At 45.6% G+C, this 21,671-nt stretch overlaps 1 protein-coding gene across 5 annotated transcripts in view; it reads left to right on the forward strand.

The window, feature by feature from the left end:
* The window catches only part of LOC132392954 (anion exchange protein 3-like), a 183,181-nt gene that overhangs the window by 19,108 nt on the left and 142,402 nt on the right, over positions 1 to 21,671 (forward strand). For 3 of the 5 annotated variants that reach the window (XR_009511696.1, XM_059967577.1, XM_059967580.1), the window contains exons 2-3: positions 711 to 849; positions 3,052 to 3,226. Coding sequence is in view for 4 of the 5 variants with exons in the window: in XM_059967577.1 (XP_059823560.1) it covers positions 796 to 849; positions 3,052 to 3,226 (229 nt within the window). In the remaining variant the exon portion in view is untranslated. Of the gene's footprint in view, positions 1 to 707; positions 850 to 3,051; positions 3,227 to 21,671 lie in introns of all 5 variants that reach the window. The other 2 variants (XM_059967578.1, XM_059967579.1) reach the window with 2 other exon arrangements.

Below are 21,671 nucleotides of genomic sequence, written 5' to 3' on the forward strand. Positions count from 1 at the left end.
CCAGCATCTGAAGATTCTCTCATGTTTGCAGTTCTGATGAAGGGTCTCGGCCCAAAGCATTCTGTGTATATTGTGTGGGAACTTCAGCGTCTGTAGATTTTCTTGTATTTGTGACAATCCCCGCTGATTTGATTTGACACAGATGACACGTTTCACTGTAGGTTTAAACATGTACATGACAAATAAAGCTAATCTTTGAGTCCTGAAGAAGGGTCTCAGCCTGAAGAGTCGACTGTTTATTCCTTTCCGTGCTGCCTGACCTGCTGAATTCCTCCAGTATTCTGGATGTGTTACTCTGGATTTCCAGTGTCTGCAGAATCTCTTCTACATTTTTCACCTCTGATATTCATCCCATCCCTCATGATTTTAGCACACCCTCTCTGGGAAAATGACTACCTGCTTGGATGTTGTCTAAGCCACTCATGATAATGTATCAGGTCACCCCTCAGCCACTCCCTCTCTTGCTCATTCTCCCCTCTTTCCCTACCCTCTCTCTCATATGTTCAATGTCTCTCTCCTTCTTTTACAGTTTCTCTCTCACATTCTCTCTTGCTCTCCCACTCTTTACATTCTCGCTAGCTCTCTCACTCATGGTCTCTCACACATGCTCAATTTCCCTCTCTTTTGCACACACACACACACACACACACTCAATATCTCTCTTGCTCTTCTCTTCTATCTCTCACACTCACTCACTCTTTTCCCAGCAGGTTATGCCACCCCTAAGGTTTGTGGTGAAGACGGCAGTGAAGGAGAAAGGCTGATTGGACATTGCCCTGTGTCGTCACAGTGACCATGGCAACCAATGGGAGCAAGGAGCTGGCAAATGTCCCCACGTGCTCACACACGGTGAGTAGTGTTGGAGTCGGGGTGTATGAGTGGAGAGAATCTGTGGAGCATAAGTCAGGGAGTATGTGATGGGTTGGTGTTGAAGGAGCTTTCCTCATCCATTCCAGTGTGGGATTTATTTGACAGCAAAATCAAATAAATTAAATTGAATCCTTGTCCCTCACATTCATGATGCACCCAGTCTCTCAGTCTTCAGTGAGTTGGAATTGAAATTGGTTTATTATTATCACATGTACAAAGAAATAGTGAAAAGCTTGTCTTGCATACTGTTCATACAGATCAAATCATTAGACAATGCTTTGAGGTAGAACAAGGTAAAACAATAACAAACTCCAGAATCAAGTGTTAATGTCACAGGGAAAGTGCAGTCCAAGCAGGTGGAAGTTAGTAATGAAGTGAGGTCAAGAGTCTATCTTATTGCACCAGGGAACCATTCAGTCATCTTACAAAGTAGGGTAGAAACTGTCTTTGAGCCTAATGGTATGTAAAATCAATCCATAAATATAAGCTATCTTATGTGTTTATACTTAGCCTCCAACCTGATGGCATGAACATTGATTTCTCTTCCATTAATGCCCTCCTCCCTTTCTTAACCATCCCTAATTTTTAATTTTTAATAATTTTTTTTCTCTCTTTCCCTCTCACTATAAATCCTTGTCAGTTCTCCATCTTCCTCAGGTGCTCCCCTCCCCCTTTCTTTCTTCCAAGGCCTTCTGTCCTATGATACTCCTCCTTCTCCAGCCTTGTATCCCTTTTATAATCAACTTCCCAGCTCTAGGCTTCATCCCTCCCCCTCCTGTCTTCTCCTATCATTTCGGGCCACCTCCTCACCCTCCCACTTTCAAATCTCTTGCTATCTCTTTTTTCCGTTAGTCCTGACGAAGGGTCTCGACCTGAAACGTCGACTGTACTTCTTCCTATAGATACTGCCAGGCCTGCTGTGTTCCACCAGCATTTCGTGAATTCAAGCGTTGCATGAATTTCCAGCATCTGCAGATTTTCTCTTGTTTATTGTGTTTTAAAAAAAATTATTATTAGGTTCTTCTTTACACTTGTGTACAGGATGTGACATTAATCATTAATCTTTTTTTCAGGTTTTTGTATCTTCCGCCTGATGGGAGAGGGGACAAGAGAAAATGTTCTGGGTGGGTGGGTTCTTTGATCATGCTGGCTGCTTTACTGAGGCAGCAAAAAGTGTCGACAGAGTCTATGGAGGCGAGGCTGGTCCTTCTGATGTGTTGAGTTGTGTCTACAACTCTCTGCCGTTTCTTGTGGTCACGGGCAGAGCAGTTGCCGTAGCAAGCTGTGATGTATCTGGATAGGACACTACATGGATAAAGATTGGTAAGGAACTACCAAGTTGGCAAAACGCCAACTTTCTTTAGCCTCCTGAGGAAGTAGAGGAGTTGGTGAGCTTTCTTGGCCTTGGCTTCTGTGCGGTTGGACCAGGAACGTCTACTGGTGATGTTCACTCCTTAGAACCTGGAATCAGACACATCACTGTGTTTACCTGTCAGTTAGCCACAGTTAGCATAGTGTGTGCAGTGGTATTAGTGGAGACACAAGAGGCTGGAATCTGGATTGGTAAACAATCTGCTGGAGGAACTCATTAGGCCGATCGGGTATGGCAACTACTCTGCACAAGTCAGCAAGAGACTGCAGGGAGTTGTGGACACAGCTCAGCTCATCACGGAAATCAGCCTCCCCTCCACAGACACTTCTTTCTGCCTCAGTAAAGTATCATGCTTCAACCCATTAGGGTCCTGAACCAGCATGGATAACTTCACTCACCTCAACTCTGAACTGATTCCACAACTCGTTCTCGATATTCGTTATTTATTTATTCATTCATTCATTCATTCATGCATTTATTTATTATATATATATATATATAATGTATTTATTTTTGAGCAGTCTGTCTTCTTTTTCACATTGGTTGTCAGTCCTTGTGTGTAGATTTTCATTGATTTCATTGTATTTCTTTGTTTTACCATGAATGCCTGCAAGAAAATGAATCCCACATTGTATATGGTGACACATACATATTTTGATGACAAATTTACTTTGAACTTTCTGTGCCATTTGACACTACATTGACATAATATTCACTCCTTGTTCCTTCATTCAATGAGATCCTGACTAATCCTCCACCTCAGCGCCATCTTCCCGCACTAACCCCCATCCCCTCCGATTCCCTGAAAGCAGGTGGAAGATGAGGCTGAAAAGTCAGCAGCGGAGGCAGACGAGGAGGCAGAGGAAGAGGAGGAGGAGGAGGAAGAGCTGGACAAGCTGTTGGCAGTGGAGTGCCTGAGAGATCTGCTGAGTGACCGACCTCCGCAAGAACCTGAGAGGACCTACAGTGAGAAGGACTTTGAATGTAAGTGTGTGAAGATCTGGTCAGTTTGTACATTTGGTGTATGTTCGGTGTGTATGAGTGAGGTACAACTGCTTGCATGTATCCGTCTCCTATATACGTGTATGTCTTTCGATATGCATCTACATTATATTGGTCTGTGTGTCAGTGTGCCTTGGGTGTGCCCGTGTGAGCATAAGTGTGTGTATGTGGGTCTGTCTTTACCTATGTGTATGCGTGCATCAGCGATTAGCTATCTACGTACCTGTTCAGGTATCTGTGCGTCTGTCAGTGTGTATACACATGCATGTGTCTATATAATGTGTGTACTGTATATCTGCGTGTGTCTGTTCATGTATTTGTGTGTTCATCTAACTGTCAAGTGTATGTGTATGTTAGTACGTTGGTGTGTGTGCATGTTTCTGTGTGTGGAAGTGGTTTACTATCATCAGGTGAAAAGCTTGCCTTGCATACTGTTCATACAGATCAAATCATTGCACAACACATTGATGTAGAACAAGGTAAAACAATGGCAATGCAGAATAAAGTGTAACAGCTACAGAGGAGGTAAGCGATAAGGTGCAAAATCATAACAAGGTAGATTATGAGGTCCAGAGTCATGTTATTGTTCAATAGTCTTATAACAGCAGGGTAGAAGCTTGCTGGTATGTGCATTCATACTTCTGGATCTTCTGCCAGATGGGTGCGGATGAAGAGAGACTGTCCATGGTGGGTGGGGTCTTTGATTATGTTGGCTGCTTTCCTGAATCCATGGAGGGAGGCTGGTTTCTGTGATGTGCTGAGCTGTGGTCCATGACTCTCTGCAGTTTCTTGCAGTCACAGGCAGAACAGTTGCCATATGGAGCCGAGATGCATCCGGATAGGATGCTTTCTGTGGTGCATCAATAAACTTTGGTGAGGGTCAAAGCAGACATGCCAAATTCCTTCAGTCTTTTGAGGATATAGATGTGTGTGTGTGTGTGTGTGTGTGTGTGTGTGTGTGTGTGTGTGTGTGTGTGTGTGTGTGTGTGTGTGTGTGTGTGTGAGAGAGAGTGGTGATTTGGTGGCATAAGAGAAAGAATAAGCTGGAGGGAACTACAGAGGTGGGGAGGGAATGGGACTGGTGGGATTAAGCTGCAGCCAGCCAGCATGAACTCTGAGGGCAGAATGGCTTCCTTCTGTGCTGCAAAAAGTAAGTAATAAATCAGCAATATATTATTGTAAATCTGAAATAAATCAAAAAATAATGAAGGTACTCAGGAGGTCAGGAGGCATCTGTAAAGTGAGAAATAGAATCATTGTTTTAGTTTCTAACCCCTTTTAGCCCATTTTCCTGCCTTCACCCCATAACCTTTGAGAACCTTATTAATCAAGAACCTATCAACGTCTGCTTTAATGACCGAATGACTTGGCCTCCAAAGTCATCTGTGACGGTGAACTCCACAGATTTATCATTCCTTCGCTAAAGAAATTCAGAGAGTCACAGCATAAAAACAGGCTCTTTGGCCCATATAGACCATGCTGAACTATTATGCTGCCTAGTTTCATTGACCTGCTCCGGACCATAGCTCTCCATTACCCTCTCATTCGTGCACTTATCCACATTTCTCTCAAATACTGAAATCGAACCTACATCCATCCCTTCCACTAGCGGCTTGTTTCACACTTGTACCATCCTCTGGGTAAAGGAATTCCCCCTCTTGTTTCCCTTAAATATACTTCCTTTCCCTCTTAGCCCATGACTTTTAGTTTTAGTTTCACCCAACCTCACTGCAAAAAAAGCCTGCTTGCATTTACTGTATCTGTACTCCTCGTAATTTTGTATACCTCTGTCAAATCTAACCTCATTCTCCTATGATCTAGGGAATAAAGTCCTAACCTGTTCAACCTTTCCCTATAACTCAGGTCCTCAAGTCCTGGTAGCATCCTTGTATATTTTCTCTGCACTCTTTCAACATAGAAACATAGAAAACCTGCAGCACAATACAGGCCTTTTGGCCCACAAAGTTGCGCCAAACATGTCCCTACCTTAGGAATTACTAGAGTTCCCCATAGCCCTCTACTTTTCTAAGCTCCAAGTACCTATCTAAAAGTCTCTTAAGAGACCCTATTGTATCCGCCTCCACCATTGTTGCCAGCAGCCCATTCCACGCACTCACCACTCTCTGAGTAAAAACCTTAACCCTGACATCTCCTCTGTACCTACTCCCCAGCACCTTAAACCTGTGCCCTCTTGTCCACAACACCCTGTGGTAAACTATGTATACCTGTCTGGACACGCCTCTCTGCTGACTGCTCCTGTGGCTCCTCCCACACACCCCTGTATAAAGGCGATTGGAGGCACTGCTCCTCCCTCAGTCTCCGAGATGTCGTGGTCTCTTTTGCTGCTAATAAAAGCTTATCGTTCACCTCCCATCTCCGAGAGTTATTGATGGTGCATCACACCCCCAACCTTTGTGTCATCAGCAAACTTACTAACCCATCCCTGCACTTCCTCATCCAGGTCATTTATTAAAATCACAAAGAGTAAGGGTCCCAGAACAGATCCCTGAGGCACGCCACTGGTCACCGACTTCCATGCAAAATATGACCCATCTACAACCACACAACCTTATTGATAACTTTCCTGTAGGTAGGTGGCCAGAACTGCACACAGTACTCCAAATTAGATCTCACCACCATCTTGTACAACTCCAATATAACATCCCAGCTCTTATACTCCGATTTACACTCAATGTGTAACTTATTAGGGACCTAATAATGTGGCTACTGAGTGAATGTTCATGGTCTTCTGCTGCTGTAGCCCATCCACTTCAAAGTTTGAGGCAGTCAGAGATACTCTTCTTCACAACAATGTTGTAACACGTGGTTATTTGAGTTACTATCACCTTCCTGTCAGCTTGACCCAGTCTGGACACTCTATCCTGCAGATTAGGCCTCACCAATGTCTTATACAACTTCAGCATAACACCTCAATTCCTGTACTTAATACTTTTATCTATGGAGGCCAATGTGCTAAAAGCTTTCTTTCTGACTCTATCCATCTGTAATACCATTTCCAAGGAATTAATGGATCTGTATTCCCAATCCCTCTGTTCTATGGTACTGCTTAGCGCCCTACTGTGTAAGTCCTACCTAGGTTTGCCCTACCAAAGTACAATACCTCAAACCTCTGCATCAACTTCTATCTTCCATTTTCCCAGCTGGTCCATATCCTGCTGCAAGCTTTGATAGTCTTCTTCACTGTCCACTACCCCCAATCTTGGTGTTATAAGCACGTATGCTGATTCTAGTTTACCATATTATCATCAGGATCATTGATATAGATTTCTTTGGCCTCTTGAGGAAGTAGAGGTGCCGGTGTGCTCTCTTGGCTGTGGTATATACATGGTTGGACCTGCGCTGGCTATTTCTGTTGTTCATTCCCACGAACCTGAAGCTCCCAACCCTCTTGATCTCAGCACCATTGATGTAGACAAGAACATGTTCACTATCCCCCTTTCTGAAGTCAATGTCCAGTTCTTGTATTTTGCTGACTGTGAGGGAATAGTTGTTGTCATGGCACCATGTCACTAGGCTCTCTACCTCCTTCCTGTACAGCCACGTTGTTATTTGGTTGTGAAACACTGAGGGGAGGGAGAAAACATGCTTTAACCCAAAAACAAATCAGAAATGACGGAAGAACTCAGCTGGTCAGGCAGTGTCCATGGAGGGAGAAACCAGTCAGTATTTTGGGTCAGGAGTCCTTCCTCAGACCTGGGAGATGTAAGGGTGGGGAAGAGTGGGCATAGAACATTGAACAATTCTGTCCTGAGCACCACATACAAAATGCTGGAGTAATTCAGCAGGTCAGGCAGCATCTTTAGAGGGGAATAAACTGTCAAAGTTTTGGGCCGAAACCCTTCAGCAGGTCTGGAAAGGAAGGGGACAGAAGCCAGAATAAGAAGGTGGAGAGAGGGGGAGGAGGGCAAATTGTCAGTGAAACCAGGTGAGATGGGAACAAGGTTAGAAGCTGGGAGGAGATAGGTGGAAAAGGTAAAGGGCTGAAAGAGAAGGAATCTAATAGGAGCAGGCCATGGAAGAAAAGAAAGGAGAGGAGGGGAACTAGAGGGAGGTGATGTGTAGGTGGTGAGAAGGAGTGAGAGGATACCCAGGAAAGGGAGTGGAAAAAGAGAAAAGGGAGAAGGGGGAGAAATTACCAGAAGTTGGAGAAATCAATGTCCATGTACATCAGGCTGGAGGCTACCCAGACAAAATATGATGAATATGAATATGTTCAGTCCTAACACAACACTTCAACTGAAACACCAACAAGATGGTGCTGGAAAGTGGAAACTCTTTGCATGCAGCTCCAAAGGGAATCAGCGAATATTCCCATTTAGGACAACTACAGCTGAAAGCCATAGTCACAGGAATGGGAACTTCAGTCAGGAACACTGTCTTAATCCATTTTAAAAATCTATCGGCCTTCAAAATCGGTGGACCCCAGACAGCAGACTGAGGTCAGAAGTACAGTTTCCCTTTAAGAAAAAGGAACTGTGGAAAGTGTGTTAAGATTGAAACACAGAGCCTTTGGAAACCCACTACCGACTGTCTTGCTGGTGAATGTATAATCTCTGGAAAATAAAATTGAAGACTTCAGAGCAAGATTGCAGTACCAGAGGGACATGAGGGACTGCTGTGTACTTTGCTTCATGGAAATATAACTCACCCCTACCATTTCAGATGCAGCGCTATAACCCAAGGGTGTTCACTTTCTACCACATGGACAGAACAGCAGAGTTGTTTAAAGGTAGAAGAGGAGTATGCTTCATAATTAACACATCGTGGTGTACAGGCATAGAGATTCTGTCTCAGTCCTGCTCATCTGAACCATCTAGCAGTCAAGTGTCGTCCATTTTATCTGCCAAGTGAATTTTCCGCTGTCTTCCTGGTAACTGAGTCATTCCATCCCATCCAATGTCAGGTTGGCACTGGAGGAGCTGAGCACTATGATCAGCCATCATGAAAGAGTACACACTGATGCCTTCCCTATCATTGCAGGGATTTCAACCAGCTCAGCTTGAAGAAGTCTCTGAAAACTAACTTATCGCCTGTGGACCAAAGGAGCCGCCACACTTGACCACCGTCAAGAATGCTTATTGAACCATCCCACATCCATACTTAGGCAAGTCGAATCACCTGGCTGCACTACTACTCCCAGCATTCAGGCAGAGACTGGGGACCACAGCACCAGTGGTGAGGGCCACAAAGGTATGGTCAAGGGAGATGGAGGAATACCTACAGGACAGCTTTGAATTAGTGGACTGGATAATATTCAGGGATTTGACTTCAAATCTGAAGGAGTATGCCACATTTGACCTGTGATCAAGACCTGTATGGATGACTGTGTGCACACCAGACGTATCTGTACCAAAAACTGTGGATGAACCAGTAGATTTGCAGTCAGCTGATGGCTAGATCTATGGCATTCAAGTCCAGGTATGACCTATAGAAGGATATTTTAAGATCAAGAAAACAATTTTGATTGAAATTAGAGATGGAATCAGATGCACATCTGCTGTGGCAGGGTTTGCAGGCCATTACTTTCTAAAAGGCAAAACCTAACATCATGAATGGCTGTGATGCTTCACTCCCAGATGAGCTCAACACCCTTTATGCACACTTTGAAAGTGAAAATAAAACTACACCTGTGCAAATCCCCGCAGCATCTGGTGACCCAGTGATCTCTGTCTCAGAGGCTGATGGCTGAACATCTTTCAAGAGAGCTAAATCTCACAAGGCATCAAGCAATGGATTACCCGGTAGGGCTCTGAAAACCTGTGCCCAACCAACTGGTGGCAGTGTTCAAGGACATATTCAATCTCTCACTGCTGCAGTTGGAGGTTGCCACCTGCTTCAAAAGGGTGACAATCATACCAGTTCCCAGGAAGAGCTGGGTGAGCTGGCTCAACAACTATTGCCCATATCTACTGTGATGAAGTGCTTTGAAAGATTGGTCATGGCCCAAGATCCACCACAACTTGCCTATCGCCACAACAGGTCTACAACAGATACAATCACACTGGCTCTCCGCTCAGCCTTGGACCCTTTGGGCGATAAAAATACCTACTTCAGGCTGCTGTTTGTTGATTACAAATCAATGTTCAGCACAATCGTACCCTCAGTACTAATCAGAAAGCTTCAAACCCTGTACCTCTCTATGCAGCTGGATCCTTGACTTCTTCATCGGGAGATCACAGTCTGTGTGGATTGGAAATAATATCTTCTCCTCATTGACAATCAACACTTGCTTAACACGCTTCTTTACTTTATGCCCATAGTTGTGTGGCTAAGGACAGCTCAAATGGCATCTATAAATTTACCAATGACAATAGTTTTTGGCAGAATCTCGGATGGTCATGAGGAGGCGCACAGGAGTGAGATAGATGGTGTTGCAACAGCAACCTTGTACTCAGCATCCGTGAGGCCTTCTGTTAGTCAGGGTCAATCATGGATATTGCATCCTAGCTGACTATGGGATAGGCAAGCTGGGATGCAAGCCAAGGGCAGTACAAAATGGAGAGCAAGCTGTTGCCCATGCAGCAGGCTCCCCCTCTCCACACAGCTGACAAATCTAAAGGACCAGCAGAGACCGATACAGATGGTGCCAGTGGCATTGCAGGTGTTGCCAGTTAGAGTTTAACTCATCGTTGGACTGCCTTAGGGACTCCAGCTCCAGGTTTTTCCTTGGGGTTTACTCCTGAAGCCTTCCCCATGAGTGGGTATAGCTGCAAGGCAGGTTTGAGATCAGAGAATACGTACACAATGCTGGAGGAACTCAACAGGTCAGGCAGCATCCGTAAGAAAAGAGTAGCCGTTTCGGGCCGAGACACTTCATTAGGAATGGGGGGGGGGGAGAGAGGGCCGAAGCCCAGTAATAGATATAGGGGAGGGGGTAGGGCCTAGAGGCACCAGGTGGAAAACCAATCAGAGGAAAGATAAAGGGGGGGAGGGAATAAGCATGAAAGAACTGTAGAGATAGAAAAGCAGGAAGTTGAAAGGGGAGAGAGGCAGAGAGGGACCTGGGATAGGGGAAGGGGGGGGGAGAGGGAATTACCGGAAATTGGAGAATTCAATGTTCATACCACCAGGCTGGAGGCTACCCAGACGGTAGATGAGGTGAGCTTGGCCTCATCATGGCAGTAAAAGAGGCCATGTATGGACATATCTAGATGGGAATGAGAGGCAGAGTTGAAGTGGATGGCAACCGGGAGGTCCTGTCTATTGTGATGGACAGAGCAGAGTTTTCCTTCTCTTAAATGAGCCACTACTACGGCTGATGGGCCTACCTGCCCAATGTCAGCATCAGTAGGACCTAGGACTATATTAAGGATAAGGAAGTTGAGGGAACAGACACCAGTCCTCATCGAAGGATCAGCACGGGAAATAGAACCATAGAACATTACAGCACAGAAGCAGCCCCTTTGGCCCTTCCTGGCTATGCTAAACCATTTTTCTGCCTGGTCGCACTGAAAGGGTGAGCAGTTTCAACTTCCTGCATGTTAACACCTCTGAAGACCTATCCTGGGCCCATATTGATGAAATTACAAAGAAGCTATGATCCAAGGATACAAAGAAAGGGCCACTGCACAGGACCAGAAAAAGTTGCAGAGGTTTGCAAACTCAGCCAGCTCCATCATGGCACTATAGCCTTCTCAGCATCAAGAATATCTTCAAAAGATGAAGCCTCGAAAAAGGCAGCATCTGTCTTTAAGGACCCCCATCACCCAGGGCATGCCCTCTCCTCACTGCTACCATCAGGGAGGAGGTACAGGAGTCTGAAGACACACACTCAACATTTTAGAAACAGCTTCTTGTGCTAAACTATGTATACCTGTCTGGACTCGCCCCTCTGCTGACTGCTCCTGTGGCTCCTCCCACAGACCCCTGTATAAAGGCAATTGGAGGCACTGCTCCCCCCTCAGTCTCCGAGATGCTGTGCTCCATTTTGCTGTTAATAAAAGCCTATCGTTCACCTCCTGTCTCCGAGAGTTACTGATGGTGCATCAATTTTATTAGCAGCAATTTTAAAACATGGAGAACATTTTACAACCGGACAGATTGGATATTGACCCTCAATCTCTGGAAGCCAGCATCACTTTTGAACTCTGGCTTGCATGCTTCCAATCGTACCTGGAGGAGATTCGTGTGACCGAGCCTGCCACGAAGCACAGAGTTCTCCTCTCCAGGGTCAGTCCGCGGGTCTACTCCCTGATCAGGGACCTGCCGACCTACCAAGGGGCACTGGATGCCCTCAAAAGACAATACCTGCAGCCGGTGAACACTGTCTATGCAAGACATCGCTTAGCAACACAGCAGCAGCGGGCCGGAGAGTCGAACGCTGAGTTTGTCCGAGCCCTACAGACACTCTTGCGAGCCTGCGACTGCAGGGGACTGACGGCGGAGCAGCATGCGGAGCTGCTGGTAAGAGACGCCTTCATTACGGGGATCAGGTCAGTGTATGTGCGCCAGCGGCTGCTGGAACACGCCAATCTTACCTTACATTCGGCGATCGAGCTGGCCGACATGCTAGAGGCCACTCTGCACGATGCTGACGCTGTCCAGGTACGCGATCTCCCGCCGGCCCCATGGACGCTGCAGACCCCGCAATGCGCTGGCGAATCAACCTCGGCTGCTGCCAGTCTCGAGTCCGCGCAGTGTTACTTCTGTGGACTCGAAAAGCATCCCTGAAAACGTTACCAGGCCCGAGAAGCTACCTGCTCCAGCTGCGGCAAGAAGGACCACTTCGCCAAGGACTGTAAGTCCAAACCACGAGTGGGGTCGAGCAGCGCTGCATGCGAGGCATGGGGGCGGCCATCTTTGTCAGCATCACCTTGCCCTGCCTCCGACCCACGGGTGCTTACCGGGCACCAAGACGGTGATGCAACTCTGGCCTCCGTGAACCTGGACCAAAGCGCTAAACACCAGCTTGCAAGGTCAATGATGAACATCCTGGTGGAGGGGCACAGGACTAGCTGCCTGTTTGACACGGGCAGCACTGAGAATTTTATTCACTCGGACACAGTGCATCGCTGCGGACTCATGACATGGCCGGTAAGCCAGAGGGTCACCACGGCTTCTGGATCGCATTCCACTGACATCCGGGGGGGGTTGTGTAGCGACATTGGTGGTGCAGGGCACAGAATATCGGGGCTTTACGTTACTGGTCATGCCTCAACTGTGTGCCCCTGTGCTATTGGGGCTCAACTTCCAGAGCCACCTGAAAAGTGTGACAATGGAGTATGACGGGCCCCTCCCACCAATCACTGTCAGAAATCCTCAGTTTTGTGGGACTTTGTCATATACCCCGCTACTGACCACACTCACACACCGACCTGCACATCCCACCCAACACCATGCCAACAGCCGTGCTACTGACACCACTTGCAGCCTCTCCACCCTCAAGGTCCCTTCCCCACTGCTGTTCGCCAACCTGACCCCCGACTGTAAACCTGTGGCAACTAAAAGCAGGAGGTACAGCACGGGGGACAGGGCCTTCATTAAGATGGAGGTGCAGCGGCTGCTCAGGGAGGGGATCATTGAGCCAAGCACAAGTCCTTGGAGGGCCCAGGTGGTCGTTGTTCAGACTGGGCAGAAAAATAGGATGGTCGTGGACTATAGCCTTCAGTTGCATTAAAGGGGACATTGCCAAAGCAACGATGCATGCTGTGGAGGCCATTCCCTTCCAAGTAGAGAGTGACGCCTCCGACTTTGCACCGGCTGCTACCCTCAATCAGGCAGGCAGGTCGGTAGCATTCTTCTCTCGTACCCTCTCGTACCTGAAATTCGGCACTCCGCGGTGGAGTGCCATATGGCGGAGGCCATAGTGGAAGCTATTAGACACTGGAGGCACTATCTCGCTGGCAAAAGGTTCACCTTGCTGACCGACCAGCGCACAGTTCTGTTCATGTTCAGCAACCGACAGCGGGGCAAAATCAAAAATGATATAATTTTGTGGTGGAGAATGGAACTCTCCACCTACAACTATGACATCCTGTACTGGCCTGGAAGGCTCAATGAGCCCCCTGATGCCCTATCATGGGGAGTGTGTGCCAGCGCACAGCTCGACCGGCTATATGCCCTCCATGCAGATCTTTGCTACCCGGGGGTCACCCAACTTTACCATTTCGTGAAAGCCCGGAACCTGCCTTACTCCCTTGAGGAAATCAGGACGATGACCAGGGACTGTCAAGTCTGCGCTGTGCAAACCGCACTTCTACCATCCTGAAAAGGCACAACTTATCAAGGCTACCCACCCCTTTGAGCAACTGAGTGTCGACTTTAAGGGCCCCCTTCCCTCCACCGACCGCAATGTCTACTTTCTCAACATAATCGACGAGTACTTGTGGTTCCCCTTTGCCATCCCCTGCCCCGATACCACTGCCACATCCATCATAAAAGCCCTGCGCCAGCTCTTCACTCTGTTTGGATATCTCTGCTATATCCACAGAGATAGAGGGTCCTCCTTTATGAGTGACGAGCTGCACCAGTACCTGCTGGCTAGGGGTATTGCTACTAGTAGGACCGTGAGCTATAATCCCCAGGGGAATGGACTGCTCTTGTGGATCCTCCCACAGACCCCTGTATAAAGGCGATTGGAGGCACTGCTCCCCCCTCACTTCTTCTCCTTCACCATCAGATTTCTGAATGGACAATGAACCGACTCATACCTCTACCTATTTTTTAAATCTTTTTTTGCACTACTTATTTAATTTAATTACACATATTCAGTTGATTCTGGTTATTTTTGACGTATCAGGACTGGTACATTTTGGCCCAATTAAGTGGCGGCATCAGTTAGCTGATTGTTGTCCTCTGCATGCCTTGTGGCACATCGGGCAACAACCTTGCCGTTTCTTTAGCATTTGTCTGTTTTTTTATGAGGCCAAGTTGCTTGCTTAATGTGCAAGCCCTCACGAATGGAAAGCATGCAAAGAGCCAAGTGGATTCAAACCAGAGCCATTCACCCCGTGCAGACGCTACTACCCCACCAGCTGGCCTAGCAGTTTCAGGGAAATAGTTAAAATGTATAACAAATACAAACCAAGTAACAAATTATGTATTTAACTGAAATACAGAACAAATTTGAACATTATCAATATTACTACAGTACCTTAAAACTCTGTATTAGTTCCTAATACTTACTGACAGTAGAATTCATCTGTGTCACTTTCTTTTGACTGTGGATTGCCTTCATACAATGCTATTGATGATTTCATCCTCTAGATCTTCACTTTCAGTGTCACATTCAAGATGATTGTCGATACCTTCAAATTCTTCCTAGGTCCTAACTTGTTGAAGTAGTGAAATTCCTTCATTTTCACCCCCAGCCCTTTCAGGCATTTCCAAGCCTGAATGTTTGAAACCGCAGTAAGCAAAACAGTTCTGAATTTTCCTATTGCTTATTTCTCACCAACTCTCAGTACCAAAAAAAATTGAAGAATTTTGAACACAAACACACATATTGATGCTATTTAAAAACTGTTTGCTCGAAGCACAGTGTAGTGTTTAATGACCATGAGAGTGCATGTGACTGATGCTAGTTAGAAACTGTTCAGTAACAGGCTCCTGCCCTAATAAAGCAGCAGAGTCCCAAATAAATGAATAAAATCCCAGCTATTTTCTGGGTTATGTTGTGTTCTTTAAGAATTGTCCCAAATAAGCGTGTGCATGTACACACGTACACACACACACACACGTTATTGTTACTTATATTTTTATACATTCCATTGTACTGCTGCTGCAAAACAACAAATTTCATGACATTTGTCAGAAATATTAAACCCGATTCTGACAATCCTTTCTCCCCACAGATGCTGCCTGACATACTGAGTTCCTGCAGCAGATTTATCTCGCTTTAGATCAGTACTGCAGAGGAGTGGGCCCTTCTGACCACAATATCTGCGCCGACCATGGTGCCAAATTAAACAAAATCTTGCTTACCTGCACGTGATCCATATTCCTGTCATTCCCTACATTTTCACATTTCTCCAACAGTCTTTCAAATATCACTAATCTATTTTCTTCTACCCTGTCCGGTCAACACTTTCAGTGCAAAAAGACTTGCTCTACACATCTCCTTTAAAATATCCCCCTCTATCATGGGCTTGTTTGTATATGTTGAAGTATAGTTGGTCTTGCCTTCTTTATAACTGCATCGATATGTTGGGACCAGGTTAGGTCAGAGATCTTGACACCCAGGAACTTGAAATGGCTCACTTTCTCCACTTCTGATCCCTCTATGAGGATTGGTATGTGTTCCTTCATCCTGAAGTCCACAATCATCTCTTTCGTCTTACTGATGTTGAGTGCTGGGTTGTTGCTGCAACACCACTCCACTAGTTAGCATATCTCACTCCTGTATGCCCTCTCATCACCACCTGAAATTCTACCAACAATGGCTGCATCTTCAGCAAATTTATAGATGGTACTTGAGCTATGCCTAGACACACAGTCATGGGTATAGAGAGAGTAGAGCAGTGGTCTAAGCACATACCCCTGTGGTGCACCAGTGTTGATCGTCAGCGAGAAGAATATGTTATTACCTACCCACACAGATTGTGGTCTTCTGGTTAGGAAGTCAAAGATCTAATTGCAGAGGGAGACACAGAGGCCCAGGTTCTGCAACTTCTCATTTAGGATTGTGGGAATGATGGTATTAAATGCTGAGCTTTAGTTGATGAACAGCATCCTGATGTAGGTGTTTGTGTTGTCCAGGTGGTCTAAGGCCATGTGAAGAGCCATTGAGATTGCATTTGCTTTTGACCTATTGTAATGAAAGGCAAATTGCAATGGGTCCAGGACCTTGCTGAGGCAGGAGTTCAGTCTAGTCATGACCACCCTCTCAAAGCATTTCATCACTGTAGATGTGAGTGCTACTGAGCAATAGTCATTAAGGTAGTTCACATTATTCTTCTCAGGCACTGGTATAATCATTGCCTTTTTGAAGCAAGTGGGATCTTCTGCCCGAGGCAGTGAGAGGTTGAAAATGCCCTTGAATACTCCTACCAGTTGGTTGGCACAAGTTTTTAGAGCCTTAGCAGGTACTCCATTGGGACCTTCCACCTTGCGAGGGTTCACTCTAAAGACAGCCTGACATCGGCCTCTGAGACAGAGATCACAGGGTCAGTGGGTGCAGCAGGGATCCTCACAGCTGTAGTTATATTCTCCCTTTCGCAGCCGGCATAGAAGGCATTGAGTTCATCTGGTAGTGAAGCATCACTGCCATTCATGCTATTGGGTTTTGATTTGTAGAAAGTAATGTCTTGCAGACCCTGCCAAAGTTGTCGTACATCAGATGTTGCCTCCAACCTCATTCGAAATTATTTCTTCGCCCTTGAAATAGCCCTCGGCAAATCATACCTGGTTTTCTGGTACAGACCTGGGTCGCCAGACTTGAATGTCATAGATCTAGCCTTCAGCAGACGACATACCTCCTGGTTGATCCATGGCTTTTGGCTTGGGAATGTACAGCAAGTCTTTGTAGGCACACAGTCATCCATACGGGTTTTAATTAAGTCAGAAACAACTGCAGCATACTCATCCAGGTTCGAAGATGAACCCCTGTATTTGGTCCAGTCCACCGATTCAAAGCAGTCCTATAAGTGCCCCGTGCATCTCTTTTCCAAACCTTCTTGGTCCTCACTAGTGGTGCTGCAGTCTTCAGTCTCTGCCTATGTTCAGGGAGTAGAAGTACAGGTGATCAGAATTCCTGAAGTGAGGGCGTGGAATAGCACGATAAGCACTCATGATTGTGGTGTAGCAATGGTCCAGTGTGTTATTTTCTCTGGTATTGCAAGTGATCTGTTGATGGGAATTGCTTAGTGATTTTTTTCAGACTGGCCTGGTTAAAATCCCCAAAACAATGACGAAGGCGTTAGGGTGTGCTGTTTCATGCGTGATCAGATAATCTAAAGCCTGATTGATATTGGCATGAGGTGGAATGTAAACTGCTACCAAAATGACCCCAGAGAACTCCTGTGGTAGGTAAAAAGGACGGCACTTAACTGCTAGAGATTCCAGGTCTGGTGAGCAGAATTGGGGAATTGGGACAGCACTGATATGTTTGTGTACTAAGCAGAGATGATCATGAGGCATACTCCTCTGACTCTGCTTTTGAGAGGCTCTGTAGATCTATCCTGACAGTGTATAGTAAACCTGATGATCTGAAATTGCTGCTTCCGGTACAGAAGGGGTTGACCAGGATTCCGTGAAACAAAGGACACATGCAGTCCTAATGTCCCTCTGATTCAGCACCCTAGCTCTGAGATCATCGATTTTATTCACCAGAGACTGCACGTTTGCCAGCAAGATAGTCGTTATTGGGAGTTTAGAACCCTGTTTCCTTAAACGCACTTGTATCCCTGACCTGCAGCCACGTTTCCTGTGTGGAATCTGGCGAGGAGTCCGTCCATAATTGGCATTGTTTCCATTAGTTTTAAGCACTGATAGTTCATTTAATCGCATTAAGACATCTTTGTTGACTATACTGACCTTGGAAGCAGTTGTGCTTTTTAGCTGTATCAGGCTGAAATAAGAATATTTAATTGTATCCATTGAGAATCCTGCTGCCACACGAGTCGCCTCGAGGCGCCCCAGAGCCCGATTAAATTACCTCACTATTTTTGTACTACTTATTAATTTTTTTAAATAAACACATGAGATGATTGTGTTTAACGATACCAAAGAGCTAATTATTGAATACAGGAGGAGGAAACCAGAGGCTGATGAGCCAGTCTTCATGGGTGACCGGAGATGAAGAGTGTCGGTATCTTTAAATTCCTCGGTGTTACCATTTCAGAGGATCAGTCCTGGGACCAGCACAACTGCCATTACAAAGAAAGCACAGTGGCAGCTCTACTTTCTGAAAAGTTTGCACAGATTCCGCGTGTCATCTAAAACTTTGGCAATCTCCTATAGATGCACAGTGGAGAGTATCCTGACCGGTTGCATCTTGGTTGGTATGGAAACACCAATGCCCAGGAATGGAAAAGCCTACAAAAAGTAGTGAATAAAGCCCGGTCCATCACGGGTAAAACTCTCCGCACCATTGAGCACATCTACAAAGAATAAAAGCAGCATCCGCCATCAAGTCCCAAAGAGGGATTTTAGCCTGAAACATCACTGTTTACTCTTTTCAGTAGATGCTGCCTGCCCTGCTGAGTTCCTCCACCATTTTGTGTGTGTTGCCATCTGTTATCAAAGCCCCCCTCCATCCAGTCCATGCTCTCTTCTCGCTGCTGCCATTGGGAAGGAGGTACAGAAGCCGTAGGTCCACATCACCAGGTTATTCCAGTTATTACCCTAGAACCATCAAGTTCCTGAACGGACATGGATAATTTCACTCACCTCTGCCTGTAATATTCAGTAAATAACACTGAGATCTGAGATCTGACGTTACAACTCATGTTCTCAGTATTATTTATTTATTATTATGATTTGTTTTTTTTTTACAATTGCATAGTTGTCTTTCTATGCAATTTCCTGTGTTTCTTTATGTGTAGTTTATCACTGATTCTATCGTGTTTCTTTGTCTCTACTGTGAATGCCTGCAAGAAAATGGATCTCAAGGTTGCGTATGATGATTTATGAAAAGTTTGATAATACATTTACTTTGAACCTTGAGATTCCGTAAATGCTGGAAATCCAGAGCAACTAATACAAAATGCAGGAGAAACCTTAATATCTAATACCAGAGGGCATGCATTTAAAGTGAGAGGAGGTAATTTCAAAGGAGATGTGAGTGGCAAGTTTTTTATGTAGTGGTGGATGCCTCAGATGCATTGCCTGGAATAGTGGTAGAGACAGATACATTTATTATTCAAAGGACATTTATTATCAATGTACACATTCGTCACCATATACAATCCAGAGATTCATGTTCTTGTGGGCTTACACAGTAAACACAATAGAAATGATGAAAGACTGCACCCAACAGGTTGGACAAGTATACTAATGTGCAAAAGACAACAAACTATGCAAATACTAAAAATAGACAGATAGATAATTAAATTAATATTGTGAATATGAGATGACAGGTCCTTGAAAGTAACTCCATAGGTTGTGAAAACAGTTAAGTGATGGAGCAAATGAAGTTGAGTGAAGTTATTCCCTCTGGTTGAAAAGCCTGATGGTTGAGGGATAATAATTGCTCCTGGATCTGTTGGTGTGGGTCCTGAGTTTCCTGTACCTTGTTTCTGATGGCAGCAGCGAGAAGAGAGCATGGCTTGGGTTTTGGTGGTCTTTGATGATGGATGCTGCTAAACTGTAACAGTGCTCTACGAGATGTGCTTAATGGTGGGGCAGAGTTTTACCTGTGATGGACTGCTATATCCACTACTTTTAGCAGGATTTCCCATTCAAGGGCATTGGTGTTTCCATACTAGGCCATGATGCAACCAGCCAATGTAGTCTGCACCACATGTCTATAGAAGTTTGTCAAAGTTCTAGATAACTTTGCAAACTTCAAAGGAGGGCAAGGCGCTGCTGTGCTTCTGTAAAGGCGCTTGCATGCTGGGCTCAGGACAGATCCTCTGAAATAATAACTGAGGAATGTAAAGTTGCTTCTCACCCTCTCCACATCTGATCCCCCGACAAGGACTGCCTCATGGACCTGAAGTCAATAGTCAGCTCCTTGGGTGAGAGCTTGTTGTTGTTGTGGCACTACTCAGCCAGGTTTTCAGTCTCCCTCCTTTAAGCTGATCCTTCAGCACGTTTGCTTCAGCCAATGAATGTGGTGTTGTCAGCAAACTTAAATATGGCATTGGAGCAGTCCTTAGCTTCACAGTGATAAGTGGAGCAGGGGGCTAATAACACAGCCTTGTGGTGCACCTGTGCTGATGGAGATTATGGATCCCAGTCAAACTGACTGGGTTTTGCAAGTGAGGAAATCGAGGATCCAATTGCACAAGGAGGTATTGAAGCCAAGGTCTTGAAGCTTATTGATTAGTTTTGGGGTGATGATGGTTTTGGATGCTGGGCTGTAATCGATAAAGTGCTTCCTGATGTATGCATTTTTACTGCGCAAATGTTCCAGGGTTGAGTGAAGACCTGCTATTGACCTGCTGTGGCAGAAAGCAAATTGGAGTTGATCCAAGTCGCTTCTCAAGCAGGAGTTGATATGTTTTATCAGCAGTCTCTCAAAGCACTTCATAACAGTGGATGTATGTGTTATTGGACGATAGTCATTAAAGCAGGTTACCAGGTTCTTCTTAGGCACTGGTCTAATTGAAGCTTGCCTGAAGCAGGTGGGTATCTCAGACTGCTGAAGCGAGAGGTTAAAGACATTGGCGAACACTCCAGCCAGTTGATCAGCATCAATCTTTAGTCCTCAGTCAGGTACCCCATCTTGGTTGGATGCTTTCCGTGAGTTCACCTTCCTGAAGGATGCCCTCACGTCAGCCTCAGAGACTGAAATCACAGGGTCCTCGGGGACTGTGGGAATGTCCTCCATGTTTTATCATTCAAAGTGAGCATAGAAGGCAGTGAGTTCATCTGAGAGCGAAGCCTTGTTGTCACCTATGTCACTTGGTTTCACTTTGTCAGAGGTAATACCATTCAAGCCCTGCCACAGCTGTAGAGCATGTAATTTAAGTTTGGTCCTGAATTGCCACTTCGCACATGGAATGGCTTTCTGGAGATTGTACCTGGACCTCTTGCAGTATTCAGTTGCAGGAATTGTATGGCCCTCAGCAGACTGTGTATCTCTGGGTGGGGAAGACACTAAATGATTTTGTGGGGGCACAGTTGTCTAGGACTGGTTTTATAAAGTCTATGATAACTGTAGTGTATTCATTCAGATTCTGTAATGAGTCCTTTAACATGACCCAGTACATTGACTCAAAGCAATCCTGTAGCCACTCCTCTGTCTCCTGTGACCACTTCTTTGCGGATCTTATCTCTGGAGCCTTGCTTTTTAGCCTCTGCCTGTATGTAAATAGAAGAAGGATGGCCAAGTGATCAGATTTCCCAAAATGCATTCTAGGCATGGAACGATAGGTGTTCAAGTTCAAGTTTAATTATTATTCAACCACACGAATATAACCAAACAAAACAGTTGCAAAGTTGCCAAGTTGCAAAAGACATTGCCAACAGCACACTGCAAATAGCACATATCGTTCTGGTTTCAGAAAGACATACAGTCACACAAAAAAAATAGCACGAATCTCTGAGTGGCATGGCTGAGTCCAACTTGTTCTTCCACTGAGCAAACACTGGAGAGCAGCACCAACAGGAGGGGCCAGCCCCAACACGTCACGATTTCAGCATGCCCAACAGAGCTGTCTCCCTGTGCGTCCAAGACGACCTTGCGGCCAAGGCCTAGTACTCGCCACATCCAATACAACACAGCTACCCCACTATCGGTCTCGCCAATGAATGGGCTTGCAGTTTTCTACATTAGCAATGTCCTACATGGTCTTGCAATTCC

This window comes from Hypanus sabinus, chromosome 4, assembly GCF_030144855.1.
Source record: "Hypanus sabinus isolate sHypSab1 chromosome 4, sHypSab1.hap1, whole genome shotgun sequence".
Classification (NCBI taxonomy): domain Eukaryota; kingdom Metazoa; phylum Chordata; class Chondrichthyes; order Myliobatiformes; family Dasyatidae; genus Hypanus; species Hypanus sabinus.